This window comes from Carcharhinus amblyrhynchos, chromosome 23 (genome assembly GCF_965287045.1).
Source record: "Carcharhinus amblyrhynchos chromosome 23, sCarAmb.v2.hapA, whole genome shotgun sequence".
In the NCBI taxonomy this organism is placed as follows: Eukaryota; Metazoa; Chordata; class Chondrichthyes; order Carcharhiniformes; family Carcharhinidae; genus Carcharhinus; species Carcharhinus amblyrhynchos.
In genome coordinates this window covers 6,326,234-6,349,903 of record NC_137346.1, presented here as the reverse complement: position 1 = coordinate 6,349,903, position 23,670 = coordinate 6,326,234, and the positions used below count along the sequence as shown (strand labels likewise).

The following is a 23,670-nucleotide window of genomic DNA, read 5'->3' as shown; positions in this document are numbered from 1 at the left end:
TCGGCTCTTGGGGTTTGGTGACTTGGTTGGCTCAGGTTGATTTCAGTGGTCTGTTGTTTTCCCTTGATGCAATTTAAGCATTTAGCTAGCTGGCTCTTAGCGAGAGCATTGTAGGATGGATTTCTTTTATGGTTTCTGTCTGCAGCAGGGTGTCCCTGGATGGTCAAGGTCAGCAAGTACGGCTCAAAAGCTTATCAGGTGGGATGGTGAGAGAGAGGGAGGAAAGGGGGTCCCCACCAGGTGTTTTCTCATCAGTGCCTCGGCTGTTTGTTCTCTTTCTGCAGCGAAAGCTGTCGCTTAAACACACAAAAGGTGAGCCTCTCACATGACTGTCACTGAGTGATTCAATAATGGTAGTTACTAATGTGTTCCTCTTTGTAACTTAGTTCATGTCTTTTTTCAGTGATTATATTTAAAGCATATTCCCATTTTAGCTAGACAAGTTCATGTGTGGGAACCTACTGTTGAATTCTCAGGTGATTGCCTTTATGCCTGCTAATGTGGGGCAGGATATGTGGCACTCATTCTTTTACTCATTCACTCATTCATATTGCAGCTGTACAAAACTCTGGTGCAGCCGCACTTGGAGTATTGTGTACAGTTCTGGTCGCTGCATTATAAGAAAGATGTAGAAGCACTGGAATGGGTGCAGAGGAGGTTTACTAGGATATTGCCTGATATAGTGGGAAGGTCTTATGAGGAAAGGCTGAAGGACTTGAGGTTGTTTTCGTTAGAGAGAAGGTTAAAAGGTGACCTAATTGAGGCATACAAGATGATCAGAGGATTAGATAGGGTGGACAGTGAGAGCCTTTTTCATCGGATGGTGATGGCTAACATGAGGGGACATGGCTTTAAATTGAGGGGTGATAAATATAGGATGGATGTCAGAGGTAGGTCCCTTACTCAGAGGGTAGTAAGGGCATGGAATGCCCTGCCTGCAGCAGTTGTGGACTCGCCAACTTTAAGGGCATATGGATAATATTGGAATAGCTCAGGTCAGAGGGTCATTAGATTGGTTCCACTGGTCGGCGCAACATTGAGGGCCGAAGAGCCTGTACTGTGCTGTAATGTTCTATGTTCTTAAGGTCATTATCCTTGATTTTCTTTGCAGACATAATGTCTCCATTCCTGTGAATTGGGGTGTGGATGGTACAGTGATGCTAGCTGGGTATCATCTTCCTCCATGAGCTCAAGTCCCACTTAATTACTTAAACATTCAGCTTGGATTTCCAATCAGTGGATTAAAAATCATTATTTGACATAAAGCTTGTTTTCATGATGGTGCTTCTTGGTGGAATATTAAATAATTTACAGCTTAATGGTCATTTGTTTTTTGTTAATTTCATGGGATGTGGACGTTTGTGGCTGGGTCAGCATTTACTGTCCATTCCTAATTTCCCTCAAGAAAGTGATGGTGAGCTGCTTTCTTGAACTGCTTGCTACAACAATATGGAGTAGATACGCCCTCAGTGCTATTAGAAAGGAAGTTTCAGGATTTTGATGCAGTGACGATGAAGGAATGGCAATATGTTTCCAAGTCCAGATGGTGTGTGACTTGGAAGGGTACTTGCAGATGGTGATGTTCCCATGTGTCCGTTGTTAATTCATGAGCTCAACATGTCCCTCGCATTTCAGAGCCAATGAACTACCTTTGAAATGTAGTCACTGTTGTAAATTAGGGGAAATGTGGCAGGAAAGAAAAAATACACTCGCAAATAACATTGTAATAAATGACCAAACGATCTGTCTAGCTGGTTGAACAATAAATATTGGCCCGGATAATGAGAAAACTGCCCTGTTCTTTGGAGATTTTTTTCTTGTCCACCAGAGCAGGCAGCCAAGATTTCAGTCAAAAATCTCATCCAAAAAATAGAACTGTGTAGCACTCCCTAGAGAAAAACGACTTGTACTTATGATGGCATGTTTTGTGACCTTGGAGTGTCCTAAAGCCCTTGCGATCGACATACTTTTGAAATACAGTCACTGTGATGATGTGGGAAACACAGTAGCCAATTTTCGCTCTGCATAATTCCACCAAGTGATGAGCTAATGATCGGAGAATCTGTTTTAATGAATATGGTTAAGGGATAAATGTTGCACAGGGCACCAAAAGCATTGTTGCTCTTTGAAGTGGTGCCATGGAATCTTTCACCTGATGGAGCTGTGGGCAGTATGATGGCACAGTGGTCAGCACTGCTGCTTCACTGTGCCAGGGACTTGGGTTCGATTCCCGACTTGGGTCACTGCCTGTGTGAAGTTTTCACGTTTTCCCCATGTCTGCATGGGTTTCCTTCGGGTGCTCCAGTTTCCTCCCACATTCTAAAAGACATGCTGATAAGGTGCATTGACCCAAACAGGTGCTGAACTGTGGTAACTAGAAGAATTTCACAAAAACTTAATTGCAGTGTTAATGTAAACCTTGCGAGTGACAAATAAATAACAAATAAAATAAATAAGCTAAGTCATCTGAAAAATAGTACCTCATTGGCGTCAGTCCAGATAGTTCTGCCACCAAGAATGAACTGGCACTTAAATACACCTGAATAATTTGTAGGGCTTCTTTTATTGTTCTGAAGGGCCCATAGCCTGACATTGAAGATAGGATTCAAATTGTTTACAGCTTTGTTTCCAAACCAAAGGAACAGGTTCAAAGAGCTGTTTAAATAATTAACTGCTATATGCAACACGTGTCCATTTTAAACACTTGAGTATGGTTGTGTAATAGTTGTGGGACTGGCATAGCAACCAGAAGTTTAGAGTTCAAATTCCACAATGGCAGGTTATGCAATAGGATTCAGTAAATCTGATAAATTTGATAATGGAACATGAAAGTTTGCCAAACTATTGTAAAAATCTAATTTGTTTACCTGATCTGGCAAAGACTCGACTAGTTTGCACTGCAAGGGTCACTTTTAATGTTATCTGAGCTGACTAGCAAATCACAGTCACTTGAAGTTAGGGATGGGCTATGCCTGGAGCCATGTCAATATTGACCATATCTCGCGAACAAACAAAATAAAACTCTTAAATGTTAGACCGAACCCTTAAGGATGTGTTTAAGATGGAAACTATGGAAGTGCTGCCTAAATTATTTTCTGAGAATTATATTTGAGGGACCATGAACTTGTTCACAGAAGCTTGAATAGACTCTAACCCTCTGCTGTGACCACTCAGCCACAACTGCGTGGCGCCTAATTTTTGTTTTAAATACTAAATAACTCACAGATCAGTAGATAGAAGTAAATATAGGTTCGAGTGATTTTATAGATTATATTTGGATTTCTGGAGTCACTTAACTACTGTTCTGGCTGCAATCAGCCATCTACAGACTAATGATTTTTCTTTTTATTGGACATGCCTGTCAATGGCTAGGCCAGCATTTATTGTCAATCTTGAATTGCCCTTGAGAGGATGGGTGGTGAGCCACCTTGAATTGCTGCAGTCCCTGATGTAGGTACACCGAGTGTTGTTAGGAAGAGAGTTTGAGAATTTTGACCCAGAGACAGTGAAGGAATAGCGATTATAGTTCCAGGTGGCATGGTGGTCAGCACTGCTCCCTCATAGCGGCAGGGACTGGGATCCATTCCCAGCTTGTGTCACTGTCTGTGTGGAGTCTGCACATTCTCCCCGTCTGTGTGGGTTTCCTCCAGGTGCTTTGGTTTTCTTCCATGGTCCGAAAGACGTGCGGATTAGGTGCATTGGCTGTGCTAAATTCTCCCTCGAAATAACTGAACAGGTGCCAGAATGTGGCCACCAGACTTTTACAGTAACTTTGTAGCGCTGTTAATGTAAGCCTACTTGCAACACTAATAAATAAACTTTAAACGGTCAGGTTGGTATGTGGTTTGGAAGGGAGCTTGCACATAGTGGTGGTGTCCCCGTTCATCTGCAGCCTTGGTAAAGTTTGGAAGGAAAGAGAATAAAATAAATTATTAAAGTGCTTTTCTTGATTAGGAGTATCGTCGGCTGATAGGAAAAAATGGAGAAGTGTGGCAGAATTAGTGTTGACCAAGGTTGTTTTGCTCTATAAGATGGGCATATTTCATTTCATTTGTGTCATGCTTTGCTCCTGAAAGCAACATCAGTAGATGGTAAAAGTTCTGGTAAAAGAAACTTGCATGTAAAAAGGAGTTAACTTTTTTTTGCAGATCCCAAACTAATGTTTGAAATGTGCTGAATTATTTACACCAAGGTAATTGTTCTGCCTCGTGTTAACCCAAGCTCTAAGTAAACAAAAGACATTTTTGTTCAGAATTGTGCTGAATGTCCAAAAAAACATGAATGAGAGACAAAGGGTGAGAAGATCCAAAGGATTAGTCACCCAATTCTGGATTAATCGTGTTTCCATTTTCTCTCTAGCAATCAGATGATGATGTCAGTCAGTTTGATTCAAAGTTCACGCGACAGACACCTGTTGACAGCCCTGATGACTCGACCCTTAGTGAAAGTGCCAATCAAGTCTTCCTGGTAAGCCTGTTGAATATAGCCTGTGCCTATATGGTGATTTAATGTCTCTTTTTTTAAGTTTTCATCAAGTTGACTGATGTTGACATTGGAGAATGGAACACAAAATGGCACACGAGTATTTGGGGAAGAGGACAGATTCATTTAAGGGAAAGCAGATAAGCATGTGAGGGACAAAGAAATGAAAGAGTGTCCTGAAATGGTGTATAAGTGCAGGCATAGACCAGATGGTCCATTTCTGTGCTGTACCTAAATGTAATATCCCGTCAGCATCACGAGTAGGTACAGCAGAAGGAAATCATGTCAAACACATGGGCAGCACAGTGGTTAGCACTGCTGCCTTACAGCACCAGAGTTCTGGGTTCGACTCCCGGCTTGGGTCACTGTTTTTGTAGACTCTGCACATTGTCCCCATGTCTGTGTGGGTTTTCTCTGGGTTCTCCAGGTTCCTCCCACACTCCAAAAGATGTGCGGATTAGTTTGATTGGTCGTGCTGTATTGACCCTAGTTTCAGGGGGATTAGCAGGGTAAGTGCATGGGGTTACAGGAATAGGGTCTGGGTAGGATTGTCATCAGTATATACTTGATGGGCCAAATAGCCTCCTCCTGTACTACAGGGATCTATGACTCCAGCCTTTGTTCTATTAATGTGCTTCAGCATTGACCTTGAGCATCTGTCGATGTGATAATTTTACCATTCGTACAAGTTAGTGCTAAATGGGGAACAGTTTTGTTCTGTAAGTCTACTATGCCACCTAGGAGCTAGTTTGACTGTTCAAATTCGCTTAACAGAGCCATTGCAACCAGAACTTCTGCCCCATGAGCCTGGCAGGACTTTAATTCAAGTTATGTATGTGCTGTTACCCCCATCGCAGAAATGATTGGTTGGCTGCAGTGTGACAAAGATGCATATATTCAAGTTTACTGTTAGTTGAATGGAAAGAATGTTTTTTTTAATTAGTTCCTTGGACATGAGCATTACTTGCTGAACCAGCATTTATTGTCCATCCTTAATTGCCCTCAGAGGCAGTTACAAGTCAACCTCATTGCTGTGGGTCTGGAGTCACGTGGTCCAGACCAGATAAGGATGGAAGGACATTAGTGAACCAAATGAGTTTTTACAACAATTAACAATGGTTTCATGGACTTTCAATTCCAGATCTTCAATGAATTCAAATTTCACCATCTGCAGTGACAGGATTTGAAGCTGGAACCCAGAGCATTACCCTGGATCTCTGGATTTTTCTGGGTTTTTTTTCCCTTTTTTTGTTTGATTCCAGCATCCATGCTATTTTGCTTCTATTAAGTTAAGTTTATTTATTAGTCACAAGTAGGCATGCATTAACACTGCAATGCAATTATTGTGAAAATCCCCTAGTTGCCACACTCTAGCACCTGTTTGCTGAGTTATGCTGAGGGAGAATTTTGCATTGCCAATACGCCTAACTGGCATGTCTTTTTGACTGTGGGAGGAGACCAGAGCACCCGGAGGAAACCTAGACACGGAGAACGTGCAAAGTCCAAACAGACTGACCCAAGCTGGGAATCAAACCTGGGTCACTGACGCTGTGAGGCAGCAGTGCTAACCACTGTGCCACCATGCCACCCCAGTCTATTTTAAGCTTATTTACCTCTGGATTGGTGACAGCACCACTATGCCATGCTATTTTAAGTTTATTTTTCGCTAATGTTGTGTCCTCTGGTTCCCCAGCACAAGTCTTACTTCTCATAGATGTTTTTAATCAGATACACTAGAGGATCTTTCAACATTCTCACTGATTTTAGGATGTTCCAGTTTAATTGAAAAAATTCAGAGTCAGAGTTGTGAAAGATGTAAATGGTATACCATATGGATAGTCAGCCTTGGCTTTGCATGCTCATTTCTGAATCTGAAGGTTAGGGGTTAAAGCAACTGGTCAGTATTTATCCCTCAATCAACATCACCAAAAGATATGTAGAGCCTGACAAGTTTACAGCAAATTACTGCAATAAGATATTTTCCTTGGAAATGCATCACAGCAGAGAAATGAGTTGTGAGGCATGAGACTAATTAGGCAAAAGATGAACCAGGATTCTTGTTTCTATCTCAATACATCATGTGGCTCGTGCAGGTGAGGGATGGTTGGGCAAGAACAAGATTGAGTGCCTTTGTGATTGCTGGCCAGCTTACCATATGGAATTGCATCTTCATGAGAGAATGAAAATAAATCACCACTTTATTCCATTTTCAGGGATTCACTTACGTGGCTCCATCAGTACTGGAAAGCGTTAAAGAAAAATTCTCATTTGAGCCAAAAATCCGTTCACCTCGCAGATTTATTGGCAGCCCTAGAACTCCAGTCAGGTATTTGTGTTCCTCAGTATGTTCAGTATCACCAGTGCACTATTCACTGATAGCACCAATCTCTTGTATTAATAATATGCTTCACTCAGATAATGACATAAATCATTAATGATAATAACATTATCTCTTAAACTGAGATAATGTTACACAGAAAAGACTGGAAGTCAGGGACAAAAGTCAAAACGCTGGCAATATGCATGTTGATCAACAGGAAAGTATGTTTTGGGTGAATCCCTCCCTAGAATGCTAAGAGAAACAAACCCTTTGACCAGCCACTCTATCAATATTTATCTTTCACACATGTTAAGCTGAAGATCTAAGCTATTGTTCTAATTCAGATACAAGCTCACTTGCTTTGTATTTCTAGCATTTTGGGTGTGAACTTGTTTTGATGTTGGGAGTTTCATTGGTTATGTTGAAGTTAGTGAATTCCCTACTCCTGATGAGATGTAAGTTTTATTTTATTCTTGGGGAATGCACAGCTGGGAAAGCCAGCATTTGTCATCTATCCTGAGCTGCCCTTAATTGATATAGGTATTTGACCTGCTAAGCCAGTTAAAGTCAACCAAATTGGTGTGGAACTGGAATTACTTATAGACAAAACTGGGAGAGCCAGAGACCATTCAGCCTCAATCCTATTTTGCCATTATGATCCCTCTCTTTACCTAAAACTATCAATTTACATTCTGACATTTCCAATATATCTTCAGATCATAAAGGCTTTCTGAGGGGGTGAAAGTTCCAGATTTCCACAGCCCTTTGTGTGAAGATTTGAGCCTCTTATTCGGGATTATCACTGGAGAGGATAGTTTCTCTCCTATTTACCTGATCAAATCCTTTAGTCAGCTTCAACATCTTAATTTGATCACCTTTTAACCTTCTATTCACAAGGCAACGTGAACCTAGTCTATGCAACCTGAGCTCATAATTTAAAATCTTTAGCCCAGACAACTTTCATTTGGTGAAAGTGTTAGGTAAGCTTGATTTTTCGAAAGAACGTTAGATGCAAGTTATGTGTAGAAACAAAGATGGATCAGAAGTGATTATAGAATTTGGAAAGAATTCTGTAGCTAATCTGCTCAGTAATCATTTGATTTGATTTATTGTCACATGTATTAACATATGGTGAAAAGTATTGTTTCTTGTGCACTATACAAAGCATACTGTTCATAAAGAAGGAAACGAGAGAGTGCAGAATATAGTGTTACAGTCGTAGCTAGGGTGGAGAGAAAGATAATCAAACGGTAATGTTTTAGGTTGGCTAGCTGTTGTAGACTCTCTTGTTAACTGGGATCAGAGAGAATCATAGCACATTCAGCCCATTGAGTCTGTGCCAGTTCTTTCCCATTCTGCTGTTAATTTTCATCCTTGAATATTTATCCAATTCCCTTTTGACAGCTACTGTTGAATGTGTTTTCTCCATCCTTTCGGGCTGTGTATCCAAATTCTAACCACCTGTTTTTTAAAAAAAATCCTCATGCCACCTCTGGTTCTTCTGTAAATCATTTAAAAATTATCTGGTGCAAGTGATGATTTGATGTTTTAGCTCTATTCCTGACTCATGGTCTTTTCAACAAAGGGAGTGGTGTCATGTAAAGATTACTCTAACACATTACTGAGTGATCAAGCTTTTACAAGCAAGGCTGACATTAACAATAAATGATTGCTCCCTGAGTTGGAGATATTTCATATTACATAGTTAGCAGGGGCCCACTTTACCTCCTAACACACAGGACAAAATTAATTTGAATGATTTATTTTGTGGCAGAAGTAAATCAATATAAAGTACTTTGTGGTATAATTCCTGTGGAAATGTAATTTTTATCTTCATTGTAGAAGTGTTGCGAATGAAAGATGTCGGCCAGCGAACTGTTGTTGTTCATCTTGCAACAGCTGCCCCTGACTGAATACATCATAAGCAACTCTTCACTTGTATTCTGGCGCTGGCTTAAACTGTCCAGCAAATTCTCAACGAGACCTTTTTACTATGGACATAAATATGAAAGTAATGTTGTTTCCCAGAATCGAAAACTGATTTATGAGGCAACTATTTCAGATTGAGGAAGTCCAACATATGGACCATAAAACTTTCAGTATAATACTAAGCCATGCAGACAAAAGATCCCAGGTTTGGTCCCCAGTTCACTGATCTCATTCAACGCAGCAGAGATGTGTTGTATTGTCCATAACAGCTCCTGGCTAAGTTAAAAGGAAAACCACAGTGTATCTATTGACACCATTGTGTTGGAGGCAGGTTGGGACTACTGCAGAACACTCGATGATGAAATTCACAACAAACCAAAGTCTCGTTACTCAGCAACCAATTTGTTTAAATCACATACTATAGCAGATGTGAACCAGTGGTGCCATGATATCCAGCCAGAAACTACAGCAAAAGTATTCACGACAGAAACTACATCAGTGTCCCTGATGAAAGTAGTAACATGAATAAATGGAGGATAGTTAAGTAACATGAATTGATTATTTTTCCAGCAAATTACAGTGAGTGGAGAAGAGTCACCCAAAAATGTATACAGACATTGAATCCTAGATGCTTACAGTGGTATCTCCAGGTGTGATTGATGGAGTAATTAACCAGTCATCATCATTCTGGCAGAAATAATATATGTAGCTGAGTTATACAATGTATACTTTCAAAAGAAAAATTGACTTTATTGTGGATTGGTTGTAGCATTATACACTGATCTTTTACACTAATTCAGCATTAGTTGCAGTGTTATCGAATGGGTAATGTTACTGATTAATGATCCAGAGGCCTGGATAGAGAATGAGCATTAAAATCCCACCAGAACGATTTAAGAATTTGAATTCAGTTTTCTAAAATTAAGTCTTTAACAAAAAAAAATGAACTAAAAAAAGGTATCAGTGAAATTGACTACAAAGCTCACAGGTTGTTATTAAAACCCCCAACTAATTCACTAATGAACAATTTTCTTAGCTTGTGGAATTCACTTTGAGGGTTAGTCATAGAGTAGGAAACTTGTGAACTAGATAGGTGAGTAAAGATAAAAGGTAGTTGAAACATATAAATCAAGGGTGAATTCCAATTTCCATTTGCAATTTGTGTATTTTTGTGGGACAAAACGAATAAATGACGCAAGCCTAAAATTCTCTGAGCTTTCTGTTAGAACTCTTTGAGGAGCTAACAAGGAAGATAGATAGAGGAGAACCAGTGGACATGATTTATTTAGATTTCCAGAAGGCCTTTGACAAGCTGCTGCATAGGAGACTGTTAAGTAAGTTGTGCCCATGGTGTTGACATTATATCCTAGCATGGGTAGAGGATTTGCTGACTGGCAGAAGGCAGAGAGTGGGGATAAAGGACTCTTTTACAGGATGGCAGCTGGTGACTAGTGTGCCTCGAGTCAGTTCTGGGGCCACAACTTTTCACAATATAAATGAACGATTTGGAGGAAGGAACTGAAGGCACTGTTGCTAAGTTTGCAGATGATACAAAGATATGTAGAGGGACAGGAAGTATTGAGGAAGCAGAGGGGTTGCAAAACGACTTGGCAGGTTAGGAAAGTGGGCAAAGAAGTGGCAGGTGGAACACAATGTGAAAAAGTGAGAGGTTATGCACTTTGGAAGGGGGAATGGAGGCGTAGATTATTTTCTAAATGGGAAAACACTTAGGAAATCAGAAACACAGAAGGATTTGGGAATCATTGTTCAAGATTCTCTTAAAGTTAATGTGCAGGTTCAGCAGGCAGTTGGGAAGGCAAATGCAATGTTAGCACTCATGTTGAGAGGGCTAGAATACAAGAGCAGGGATGTACTTCTGAGGCTGTATAAGTCTCTGGTCAGACCCCATTTGGAGTATTGTGAGGAGTTTTGGGCCCCATATCTAAGGAAGGATGTGCTGGCCTTGGAATGGATCCAGAGGAGGTTTACAAGAATGATCCTGGAATGAAGAGCTTGTCACATGAGGAACTCTGGGTCTAAACTCGTTGGAGTTTAGAAGGATGAGGGGGGATTTTATTGAAATATACAGGATACTGCGGAGTTTGGATAGAGTGAACGTGAAGAGGATGTTTCCACCAGTAGAAAAAACTAGAACCAGAGGGTACAAACTCAGACTAAAGGGACGATCATTTTAGAAACAGATGAAGAATTTCTTCAGTTAGAGAGTGGTGAATCTGTAAAAATCTGTGCCGCAGAAGGCTGTGGAGGCCAGTTCATTGTGTCTTTAAGATAGATAGGCCCTTGATTAATAAAGGGGTCGGGGATTATGGGGAAAAAGCAGGAGAATGGGGATGAGAAAAATATTTGCCATGATTGAATGGCGGAGTAGACTTGATGGGACTGAGCAGCTTAATTCTGCTCCTTTGTCTTATGGTCTTTCTGAGGAGAAGCCTTTGTTTTTTTCCCTCTTACTGTGACGATGTATTTTACATTGTTCGTAGCTTTCTTTTTAGGTTTACTTGGCCGTAACAAGAGGTCATGCCATGCAGGAGTTAGAACATAGAAAAACTACAGCACAATACAAACCCTTTGGCCCACAAAGTTGTGCCGAACATGTCCCTACCTTAAAGATTAACCTTGAGTTGCCTCAAATTTAGGTGGTTTTGTAGATGGGTTTGTACAGAATGTTAGAAGAGCCTGGTTTAGTTTCCTACTGCACATGTTTTGTATGTTATTAGATTACATTTGTCCAGGTTGAGCAGATTAGTGTCTGTGAGCAATTCATCTAATGCCACTTTATTTTGCAGCCCAGTGAAGTTCTCATCTGCTGAATGTTGGAGTCGGGGAGCCAACATGGAACCACCCAGAGAACGTGGATCATCAGACTACCCAATGGACGTCGGGATGGAACAGATGGACGTGACAGTTAGTGGAGAGGCTTCTGCTCCACTGCCAATCCGACACCCCATGGGCGTGAGCTCTGTGCCTTTCAAAAAGCAAACGTATCCAGTGCCCCCAAACAGACCAGCACACCTGCGAATGAATCTATGACGACAAGTGAACATGGAAGGGGGAAAAAAATCATCAATGCAAGACTGCGCTTGTGCAAGCGCTAATCAAGTACAAATGTGAGAGTATTTTTAGGAGGATACCAAGTCTCTCTGCTTTCTCTCCCTCCAACACCCTTTCAAAAACAACCATGGAAGTCTTGGTTCAGGACAATTACTCAAATGGAAACATATGCATCACTGGGAAAAAAAGGGAGATTAAAATAATTGACAGGGTGATGAACATCTTTGTAAGACGCATGTACTGCATCAGTGTGGGGGCATTAACGTTCCACGCAGCATTTCACCTCTTGAGGTTCTGCACTAGACGTTAACAGAAAAGTCCCGTGGCTCATCATCGTTAATGGTGTTGAAGAAATCTTTCTGCTTAGGTGCCTGATGAACACAGTATTACCAAAGGCAGAGTTGTTGCACGGCTTTGTCTGAATCTCAATCAAACTGCCGCTTGTGTCCAGAGGGTGGGGGAAGGGTGCAGAGAATGCTGGGTGTGTCTGCATCCGGGATAGGAAAGATTGCACACTGTCGTAATGTTATCAGAGCCCAAAGTCTCAGATACTCAATCCTGTAATGTTGGAGCCCGCATAAATACAGCTTATGGAGAGAGATCATGGATTAAAAAAATCTATATGCTACGCTGTAATGCGTAAAGTGGTGATACAGTTGTATTAACTCTTTGGTACATACAAGTCTTAAAAGCTTAAATTTGCTTTATGTAGACTTAATGTTTGAAGAGGTTTGAAGTTTACCACATTATCTGCCTTTTTTGCCTACTGCAACTATTACTTTCTTAGAGCTGTCTACTGCAATAGATCTGTCTTTTTTTTTAAAAAAGGGATAAATGTCTCCCAAGATTGTGCCACCATATAGGTGATGATGTGCAACCAGCACTTTAAAATCTGGCCCACTTGCATTTCTGGCTCGATATGAAGCTCGAGTTTAAATTTTATCTTCCTTTCAGACTCTTTAAATTTCATTGTCTACTTCTATTTAGAAATGTGCTGACATGCTGGTGCCCATGCTGCACGTTTGTAGCAGTAGGCCCCAAAACTGGTATTTGCCCAATCAGCTAGATGTGGTGAGTATAAGGAGGAGACGAGAAATGAAGAAACTAAATGTTTAGACTCTAACCAAATCTTCCCTTCCTACATTCAGCCAAACTCCAAAGAGTCTGAAATTGAGTGTAGGCACCTCACACGGATAATCTGTGGTTCTGAGCAAGATGCTGCATTGACCACTCTAAAAGACACATTTTCCACAGTTATGGTACTTGACTAATGTGTTCTGATTCTGTCATGCTATGTTCTGGACGTTCAGGTCTGAATGTGTGAAGTGTAGTGTGTGCTGAAATTTTTTTTTACAAGCTGCTTTTTTCTCTACCTGTCTCTGCTATTGAAATCAGTTGAGCCATAGGATACAAGCCATAAATGTCTTTATGCACGGAAAGGCAGTCTGGCATGCCATAGGCCCTTTTCTCAGTACGAACCTATGTGACAGCTTAAATCCAAGCTTTAAAAGCAGCTGTTATGTATACAGACTTTCATAGAGAGACATGAAAATGCAGTTCAGAAGCCATTCATTTGAGTGATTTTTATTCTCTTGTCAAATTTATAAATATTTAATCCCATTTCTTGTCCTTTGGGTCAAAGCATTGTGTTCTCATTAATTTAGGCTACTTGAATTTTTCATTTGTTTTGGCTAAAGAAATTCCAGGACTTGTTCATTATTTAAAGGATTTTTTCTTACCTTTTTCCTAACCCCATTTCATGATGATTATGTCAGTAACGACGTTTGCTTTTGGTAATGAATTAAAAGCCTCATTTGGATGCTTTTCCCACATTTCTCGAGTAGAAAATCATGGCAAATTAAATGACCTTAATCTGGGCAGAGTACACCAGCCTGAGGCATAAGAAATGGTAGCAAGAGATCATAAATTGGAGAGAAGAAATGGCTTCTTCATTATGTTCAACTCTAAAGTTCAGATTTATTTCAGAGGTTAACTGCTAACTCCATCTTTTATTTCTTCTTCTTCTCCTCTCCCCATAATTCCATTGTGTTTTATAGATGTGTTTCAAATGACATCAAATCACATTATCCTGTCCAATTTTTCAATGAAATCTTAGCTGAGAATTCCACTCCTAATGTGGAAAAACATGCAGATGCGTTTGGATCTTGCATTACAAAAGGAGCACCATAATTAATTCCCTGCATTGTAGAAGTGGAGAGATTTATGTGCTAGCACTGAACTTGTGCTGATAATCGGTAATGGCAATTATTATAATTTACTGCAAAAGAGCTTGAGCTTCAGTACTGGATATTCAAACTTGCTGACATATTATGTGCTTGATGTTATGAGGCTGAGTGCATCATCACCCAATCAATCTCACACCTTGGATCTGTCCACTTGACTCACAAGATGATATATGCCCAAGCTAGCATGCCTACTCAATGACAACCTTAAGTTGAGTGCACACTTGCACTTTCAGTTATCAAAAAATGCTAAGCGTCATCTTCATTTTTAATTGACTTCTCATGTTTGTCCCACCAAAACTGCCTTCCTCAGGTGTTTGAAATTGGCCTTGCTCCTGATCTGTGCTGCTGACCATATATCAGTTTGCCATAACAGCCCTTTGAAAGTTTATTATCCATGATACAATCCAGTTTTAATTATTCTAAAAGCTGCTGCGGTCGCCTTGGTTAATTTTCCTTCAGGCTGATCTGAAATCTTCGGCCCTGGAAATGTCAGCGTGTTCTCTGGTGTGGGGGGGTGCAGCCACTAAAGTGCAAGTGGCATCCTCCCCTTTGCCCTTCGATTCACACATCAGCTTCTCTTGGTGATGTAACTTGAGGTTGGGATTTTATTTTAAAATTAGAAAGGTTTACGGTATGAACTTGTGTCCCATCACTGCTGCAGCCCAATGGCTGCTGACAAGTTGCATACCAGACTGAGATTGAACACCTTGACATAGTCAGCTTGCAAGTAATGCACTTAATGCAATGTCATGTGAGAGCTGGTTGGAGCAATTTTAACAAGCCTCATGTGTGACCTACTGTGAAACTAAACTCACAGAACAAACCATATTTGCCAGCAAACATCCTCCAGGAAGAGGGCGGTTGTGCGCTTAACTCAAAAACTCAGTTGAAGTCATGATATTTTTATTTTAAAAGTTTTAAGCTTAACATTTTAAGTTTACAAAGGCATAACTACCTCTCACCTTAGTTATACAGCTTTTTTTCAATGACTTCAAAAACTTTTTTGTATTTTAGTGCTGAAACTTGTAAATTTCTATTCAACTCTATAAAAATAATCAACAAAGGCTGAAAACCAGTGTATACACCTCCCTTCAAATCTACTGCTATTAATGATAATGAAAGAGCTATTCTCTATAATTGGATCTGTCATTTGAGTATCTCCAATTACGTTATGCATTGATGGGTTCAGAGATTTTACAAAGATTATTGGATTGTATTCCACAATTCCATTCATTTCTGAAATAATCAAAATCAGAGGCCATGAATGAATGCAATTGTACATTTGAATATTCCCATTGCCGAAATAACTCTTGTTTACTTCTATGTTTCAGCATAAAAATCAAGTCAGTTACCTGTATTATGTTTGGGGAATGATGTCCATTTAACCTATAAAAGCATCCAAAAATAGCATTTTTATAAATGTCTAGTTCCAAGTAATTCTGAAAGATTTCTCTTGCAAGTACTGGAAATTGAGCCTCTTAGATTAGAAAGGCTCTTGAATGAGCGCCATGCCTTGGTTGATTTTGCTGAATCATTAATATTGTATCCAAAAAAGCTGTACTCAATGGCAATGGATCATGCACTTGCTAGGAGCTAGGAATTAGGTTGCAGTGCCCTTGGCTGCTCTACATTCTGGGGCCACTAGAGCTGCCGTGCTGGATGTAGGAAGGCTGAGAGAACAGTGGCTGCATGTTCACTATCACTTGTGTCTAATTGTGTTTCGTAGGCACTGCATGATGGAGTGGATCTGTTAGTGGCTTACAACTATGATCTACCAGATTAACAAAAGATGCATTTACCCACTGGACTATTTGGGAAGGTGTGGGGGAAATAAACTTGCTGTGTGGATCATGCAAGTTGACATTTTGTCATACTTCAGTACTGCTTCACAGCCACTGTAGACTGACCACAGAAAATAGCAATTAAGCAAAGAATCACTTAGTTCTGAAGTCAGTCTCTTTCCTTCTATGATTCTTTATGTAGCAATCTGCAATCATGTAAAGGCCAATATGTTTTTCAAGATTGTAATTACAGAGCACTAAAACACATGTTGGAATGCGTTTTGGTGTCTTTTATTAAATAAAATCCAACACTTACAAATAATTCTGCTGAACGTTATCTGAGTAAGATTTTTGTATAATGAGCTTTTCGTGACATCTAGAGAACCATCTTAAAAGTATTGAACGCCTTGGTCTCAGAAGGCTTAATTAAAGTCTTTAATTCAACTGTTTCACATCCTAGCTTTGATATATCTCCCTTTACCATTATCCCCTGTTCTCTCCCCCCTCCCCCAAAAATCACCTCTGCAATCTCCCTTTTAAACCAAATATTTTTGAAAAAGGCTGCAAGAGTTGAGGTACAGGGCTGTGAGGGAATTTTGTTACCTTGATGCATTGTAATAGTTGGATTTCTAAAGGGCTATAGAGAGTTTACAAATGCAGCTGAGCTGTTGTTGAGTGACTTAAATTGACATCTGATCTTCTGATGAGGCAATGTAGCATCAGAGAGAGCATCCTTGATGATAAAATTGCTAAAACACCCACTCTGATAGTTCATAAGACCATGTAGTCTTCTATCATTCTGAGTTTAACTTTTACTTTAGTCTATGTATTCACTGATCATAGTGCATGATTCATGTACATAAACATGATTATCAGTACAGTGGTGTATGGATTCTTTTAAGAGAGGTGCAGCAAATAGTTTCATAGAACTCTTGGCCTGAACTTTTTAAACGAGCTAGTTTTTGAATGTGTTTGGGAAAAAAGGAGTTTCTGCCCCCACACTCCCTCCCCCTAAACCCTGCCAAGTGGTGGCCTTTCCTTTGACTTGGTGGGGGAGGGGGACCATCTGACATTTGGGGGGATGGAAGGCTGAAAATAACATTTCAGTACTGACAATTATGGTCATGTTGGGGCCTGTCAAGTTCAAACTATGCAAATTGTCCCTCCCAACCCATTCTACTTTATTTGTAAATAATGAAAAGGCTGACTCTAAATTTGCCTAGTGGCCTAGTAATGGTTTCACAATTAAGCTTTGTATTTCAACAGATTTATAAGCATTTGGGTTGATCCTTATTTTTGTACAATAGATTTGAAATTTAATTGTGGTGCAAATGGATGTTTGATTTGAATGATAGATTAGAAGAAACATTTTGTAAAGTGCTTCCTTCATTCCCTCCCTCCCCTGGGAATTTATTTTGTAGAATTATTGGTTTCTTTATTATTTTTAACTCTGATTTGTGGGGAGAAATATCAATTTATTTTTATTAAACCTTTTATGAATGTATAATCATAGGCTATTAAATTTGTTTTTGTTTGGAAATGGATGATGCCATAATGTTTGAGTTTGTTCATTAGGTGAAGAGGTAGAAATTGAAATTGAAACAGACACTTTCCTAATTCTTGGACAACTTGCTATCTACTGCTATCAAGTTGTTGCCACAGCTCAAGTGTATGAACTGGAGTTTAGTGTTGGCTGGATTGCGATAAAGCTATTAACCCCACCCCCCCATCTGTTACAGGAAAGCCCAACCACTGTGACCAGTTTGAGTAGTCTGCAGCTGTGTCCACACTTCAGCTGTATTGTCTTGTTGCTGATAGGTAAATCTAGAGCACAGGGCTTATCGGAAGGAGTCTCACACTGAAGTTAAGCAAAATCCTCTATTGAGATTTGCATCATAGCTTCAAAACTGTCTTGTATCAATGTTGTAGTGTAATACATGGTACATTGGTTAGCACTGCTGCCTCACAGTGCAAGGGACCTGGGTTCAATTTCAGCGTCAGGTCACTGTCTGTATGGAGTTTGCACATTCTCCCCGTGTCTGCATGAGATTCCTCCAGGTGCTCTGGTTTCCTCCCACAGTCCAAAGATGTGTGGGTTAGGTGGATTGACCATTGCTAAAATGACCCTAGTGACAGGGGATTAGCAGGGTAAATATGGGGGATTATAGGAATGGGGCCTGGGTGGGATTACGGTCTTTGCAGATTTAACGTGCCGAATGGCCTCCTACTGTAGGGATTCTGTTGGAGTCTAAACAAATTGTTTTGGGTCTTTAGACTGTTTAGGAAGAATAACTATTTTAAATCAATTAACAGATCATTTAATAAAGTTTGCGAATCTAAGTGTTGCGAAGAACAGGGAAGTGTGTACATGCTTTTTTATTCCTGCTGATGTTTTGGCATAAACTAACTAGAATGGTTAAATTATCATTGTGGCCAAGCTCTAAGTATAAAAATTAGTCTTAACCTCTGAAAATTTTCTGTGAGCTAACAATCCATTCATGTCCAGTTCATCTTCACACATCATCTACAGTAAATAATCTCAACACCAGGTTAAAGTCCAACAGGTTTATTTGGAATCATGAGCTTTTGGAGTGCTGCTCCTTCATTGAGTGAGTGGAGAGGTAGCTTTCACAAACACAGCATATGTAGACAGAGGCTTTGTAGCAATTGATAGAACTGAGTGGCTTGCTAGGCAGCAGTTGAAACCAGGTAAGGACGGCAGGTTTCTTTCCCCAAGGGACTATTGAGAAGCTTAGCAAGCCACTCAGTTGTGTGTATATGCTGTGTTTGTGAAACCTACCTCTCCACTCACCTGATGAAGGGGCAAAGCTCTGAAAACTTGTGCTGCCAAATCTGTTGGCCTTTAATCTGGTGTTGTGAGACTACTTACTGTGCATACCCAAGTCCAACGCCAGCAACTCCACATCATGGCTACACATCATTTACAGTAGTTTCATCTGCACTAGAAACCAAAACCAAACAAGCAGATGCATCCTTTTTCACCAGCTGATAGCTGACACGACACTAGTTCACATTTCATGGTATTATTGACTTCTGTTAATATGCATGTGTATCATGTCCTTGTTTTACCTACTTTATTTTTAAAGACAGATTCCTGAATTTTAGAATGTACGCTCATGGATTCAACATTGGTGAATTTCTTACCTCAGCCCTGCTGTCAATAGTAGTGCAGAATAGTCACAGGCTTCCTCAGAGGAATAAAAAACCAAAGGATGTGAGGCAGTGAGTTTCATCTTGTTCGTGGCCAGGGAGCACCAATTGGCAGTTCCCTTGAAGTGAAGCCAGAAGAGGACAGTTCCAAAGCATTAAAACCAGTGAATCCATCTTGTAATACTCAAAATAGTGATGCAGGCTCTCTTTTTTTGTGTGCCCCTCACCTTTCTCATTTCTGTTGCCGGTAAGTGCCTTTGGCCTTCCAATAACTGTACAACTGACCATTCTTAAAAATGAGCTTTGGTTGCCTTTTAGCCCCGAAGGGCATCGGAGTTGAATTCTATGCTGTCCAGTTACATGTAATGGTCACAGGCTCACAACGCCCTCCCTGTTCAGCATCCTAACTCCACACCTTTGTGGACAATGAGGTCAATTGTAACTTTGTAATGCAAATAAGGGATTGCCATTTTGACACTGCTGTTATGTTATGGCTCAGTATCACTATGTAGTACGCTTTCCTCACATTGGACAATCTCACTGGTTCTTTAATCATCTATTAACCTGATCATTAATTTGGAAGCAATTATATTCCCTGAATCATCTTGTGTTGGGGACATGCAGCAAAATGTTTCCAGGTTTATTTGAGTCATGTTCTATTTCTGGGCGGCACAGTGGTTAACACTGCTCTGTCACAACTCCAAGGACCTGGGTTCAATTCCCGGCTGGTGTCGCTGTGTGGAGTTTGCACGTTCCCCCTGTGTCTGCATGGGTTTCCTCCGGGTGCTTCGGTTTCCTCCCACAATCCAAAGATGTGCGGGCTAGGTTGATTGACCATGCTAAATTGACCCTTAGTGTTCTGAGATGTGTAGGTTAGAGGGACAAAGAACAACACAGCACGGGAAACGGGCCCTTTGGCCTGTTAGTGAAGTAAACATATAGGCCAGTGGAGGTAAGGCCTCGGTGGGATTGTTGTCTGTGCAGTCTTGATGGGCTGAATGGCCTCCTTCTGCATTGTAGGGTTTCTATGATTCTATTATTGCCACAATTTTTTGTTTCATATACATTTACTGATTTGTTGTCTAATAGCTTGCTTGCTGGCCAAGTAACTCAATTAGCTGATTTTTTATGTGGTGGTATGATGGATTTTCTCTAATGTATGATTGAACCTATCTTCTGGCTCTATCATGTTCTCATTTGGAAAGTCCTGAAGCCCCATGTAGAAGCCTACTGCTCTACAACAGAAGGAAGTTTGGGACATTAGTCATCCTATGCTGCTACTCTTACACAGATGATCTATGAGCAGTTTGCTTGCTGATTATAAAAAGGGCACAAAAAAAAGAGGAATTAGTCAACTTTTTTTAAAAAAAGTCACTTTATTATCTAAGCAATGTGCTAAGTTTAAAAAGTTGCAGCATGCTCCAGCGTGCTGAACAAGATTGAACAGTTCACATGTTCCCTTACCTCCAACCTCTCTTTCTTTTTGGATGAATTCATGGTGTAGTGAATAATCTGTGTGACCAGCTACTTCTCGCTGAGCAGCATAGATATACTTTCTCCATACATCACATCTCTAGAAATTTTGTTTGCCTAAATTTCATATGTACTTTTAATAATAACACCATAATCTCATTGCAGAGCTATGCAGAAAGACTGCAAATGTTGGAAACCAGAAATAAACTTTTGAAAAGCACAGCAGATCAGTCTGTTGGGGCCTGATATCTAGAATATGACGTCAGTTATGACTAAGGATCCCACCCAAAGTGTTAATCAGTCTCTTGCAATTGGCCCTTGACATTGAAAATTTTAAGACTCCTTCAACAGAAGGGAAGACTCCTTTATTTCTTTTTTTTGCAATGCCCTCATTTGAAACCTGTCTTTTCATCCTCTCCCAATCAAAAGAAAATACCTTGCACTGGATTATAAGGGACTGGATGAGAATTAACAGCATGGTTTAGGTTGAATATTAATTTTAAATGCTTACAAACAAACATCAAGGAACTCCTAAAATTATCAAGGGAGCTTCATACTTGTGCTATGTTCACTCTATAGGCAATGTCCTTGCGCGTTACAGTTTCATTGATCATCCGCCAGGATTGGTGATGCGGTGGTTAGCACCGTTGCCTCAGCGCCAGGGACCCAATTTCGATTCCCAGCTTGGGTCTATACAGAGTTTGTACGTTCTCCCCATGTCTGTGTGGGTTTCCTCAGGTGCTCCAGTTTCATCTGTCTGAAAGACGTGTTGGTTAGGTGCATTGGCCATGCTGAATTCTCCCTCACTCTACCCGAACCAGCACTGGAGTGTGGCAACCAGGGGATTTTCACAGTGACTTCATTGCAGTGTTAATGTAAGACAACTTATGACAGTAATAAATAAACTTTAAACTAAGGATGGCTTTTTTATTTTATGAAGAAAATTTAGTAGGATAAATGAAGAACAAGATTAAGCTGTCAATCATATCACAAATGCTTAAAAGATAGAAAACAGGCTTCAGAATTGTTGAATGTCTTGTTGTATAGCCACTGTGCACATTTACTCTTGACTTGTACCATCATTAAGATTACCAGCATGTAAAGATAAAACCTTAACCCAGGTTGTTGGCTAGATGTGGCTCAATTGTAACTGATAGAGATATTGAACAGGTGTGCTGTAGTTGTAAAGTTGTCATTCTCGCAAATGTTGAATCAATTGGAGTTGAGGATCGGGATGAAGTCTCGTCTTTGCAGACGAAACACTGAGTAAAAACACAGTTATGTTGGTGAAAGCCAGAACCCATTTGCTATTCCTGGTAATGCCAATATTTTGGGCTTGCCTTGATTGAATGCATGTGGAGATTGCCAAATTTCTAGAGACCAGCAAAGACAGAAATCACAATGTTTTACCAACATTATGTAAACTAGTTGACGTAAACAGTCAAAAGGGAAGTTGAATATGGTAGTAACTGCTGAATATATTGTGATGACCAAATTTCATTTTATTGAAGCCCCTTATCACGGAGTCATTATATTTATCTTGCATCCCGCAATCATCTGTAAAACATTAGGTCTCATATTTGTGGCTATTTGTACGTTCATAAGAAATAGAAGTAGAATTAGGCCATTTGGCCCATCAAGTCTGCTCTACCGTTCGATCATGGCTGCATGGGTGTGCTCTTCATCCCCATATTCCTGCCTTCTCCCCATAACCCTTCAACCCATCACCAATTAAAAATCAGTGTAACTCACTGTCCCAGCATCCACTACACTTTTGGGTAGTGAATTCCACAGATTCACAACCCTTTGGGAGAAGTAGTTTTTCCTCAACTCTGTTTTAAATTTGCTACCCCTTATCCTAAGACTATGACTGCTCGTCCTAGAATGCCCCAGAAGAGGAAGCATCTGCTCCACATATACTTTATCCATACCTCATCATCTCTCATACCTCAATTTGATCTCCCCTCGTTCTTCTGAATTCCAGAGAGTATAGGCTCAAACTGTGTAGCATGTTGTCAAGCAGACAGTTGCATATGCTGAATATTGATAAACGTTAATGGCATAAAAAATAGAAATTATAAAAACAAAGCAAGTAAAGATGGTATTTCCCTAAAAAGTGTGACAGAACGATAGGCCAAATGTTTGTTAAATTAGGGCTTCAGAACTATTCAACAGCTTTTCTGATTTTGAATTTAATGCATCCACAAGCACCTTTGTATTAAAGTACTCATTGGGAGTATGTTCGGATGCTGCATCTCAATTAGATTAATGGAATTCAACTGGAGAAAGTTGGTGTTTTTAGTGTCCAAGTATAATTTGGAATTTGTGAATGATATGAGTGGCAGGATATCACTGTTGCCCTAATATCTGTTATGCCAAGCTTGACAGAATGTCTCAGTAGGACACCTTTTGAAGTTTTCTATAATGTTCATTTGAACTTCTGAGCATTCGTTTGACAATAGGGAAGATCTGACTTTAGTTGCATGGACAATCCCGTTAGTTACAGTTGGCCAGGCAGAAGGAGTAAGAAAATTCAGTTCTGCAAAAGTGAACACAAAACTGGAGTTGAGCAATCTTTGTCCCAACTCATGATTCCAATCCTGAAAAAAAAGCACAAGCATCTCACCCTAACACTTTTTATACGTAGGACATTATACCTGATCTTGGATGACTTTTCTCCCTACTCCAAAGATCAGTAGGTTGGCACAATGCTTTACTTCTAGAGAATTAGGCTTCTTGCCTCATTATGCTGATAGGACTACATTATTTAGTTGCCTAAGTAAAAATGATGTGAAATCTCATTTTCTTTTTCACCTTAATCATCTTGTACCTAAATCAGCTGTATTATGAAATAAATCTAGGTCAATGAACATCTGTAAAACCCCATTGAAGGTAAGGTTGAATAAATTTTGTTTTGTTTGTTTGCGGTTTGGGTGGCAGGTCACAAATGAAGTAATGACAGTTGCTGGATTTGGCAATGTGCATGACAGTCATGTCATCTCAAATGTTAAGATGAACTTGAATTCATTTTTTATATGTATCCCTTTATTGTAATTACAGATACATCATGTCCAAGGAATAATGAACATTTAAAAGTACTTGGGGCAAAGTAATTGATTCATAGAAGTCCTTATTTTGATAGACCTGCACTTGGCTCCCTATTGCAGTGCATGTGCAGTGCTCTGTTTCTTTACAA

General features: G+C 40.0%; 1 protein-coding gene across 2 annotated transcripts in view; it reads left to right on the top strand.

The window, feature by feature from the left end:
* The window catches only part of LOC145357542 (ribosomal protein S6 kinase beta-1), a 79,475-nt gene extending 62,126 nt beyond the window's left edge, over positions 1–17,349 (top strand). Inside the window, exons 13-15 of one of the 2 annotated variants that reach the window (XM_080211000.1) lie at positions 4,360–4,467; positions 6,696–6,808; positions 11,539–17,349. In XM_080211000.1, coding sequence (XP_080067126.1) covers positions 4,360–4,467; positions 6,696–6,808; positions 11,539–11,782 — 465 coding nt within the window. In that variant the 3' untranslated portion in view covers positions 11,783–17,349. The remainder of the gene's footprint in view (positions 1–4,359; positions 4,468–6,695; positions 6,809–11,538) is intronic. The other variant, XM_080210999.1, reaches the window with a different exon arrangement.
* Positions 17,350–23,670: the final 6,321 nt, after the last annotated feature.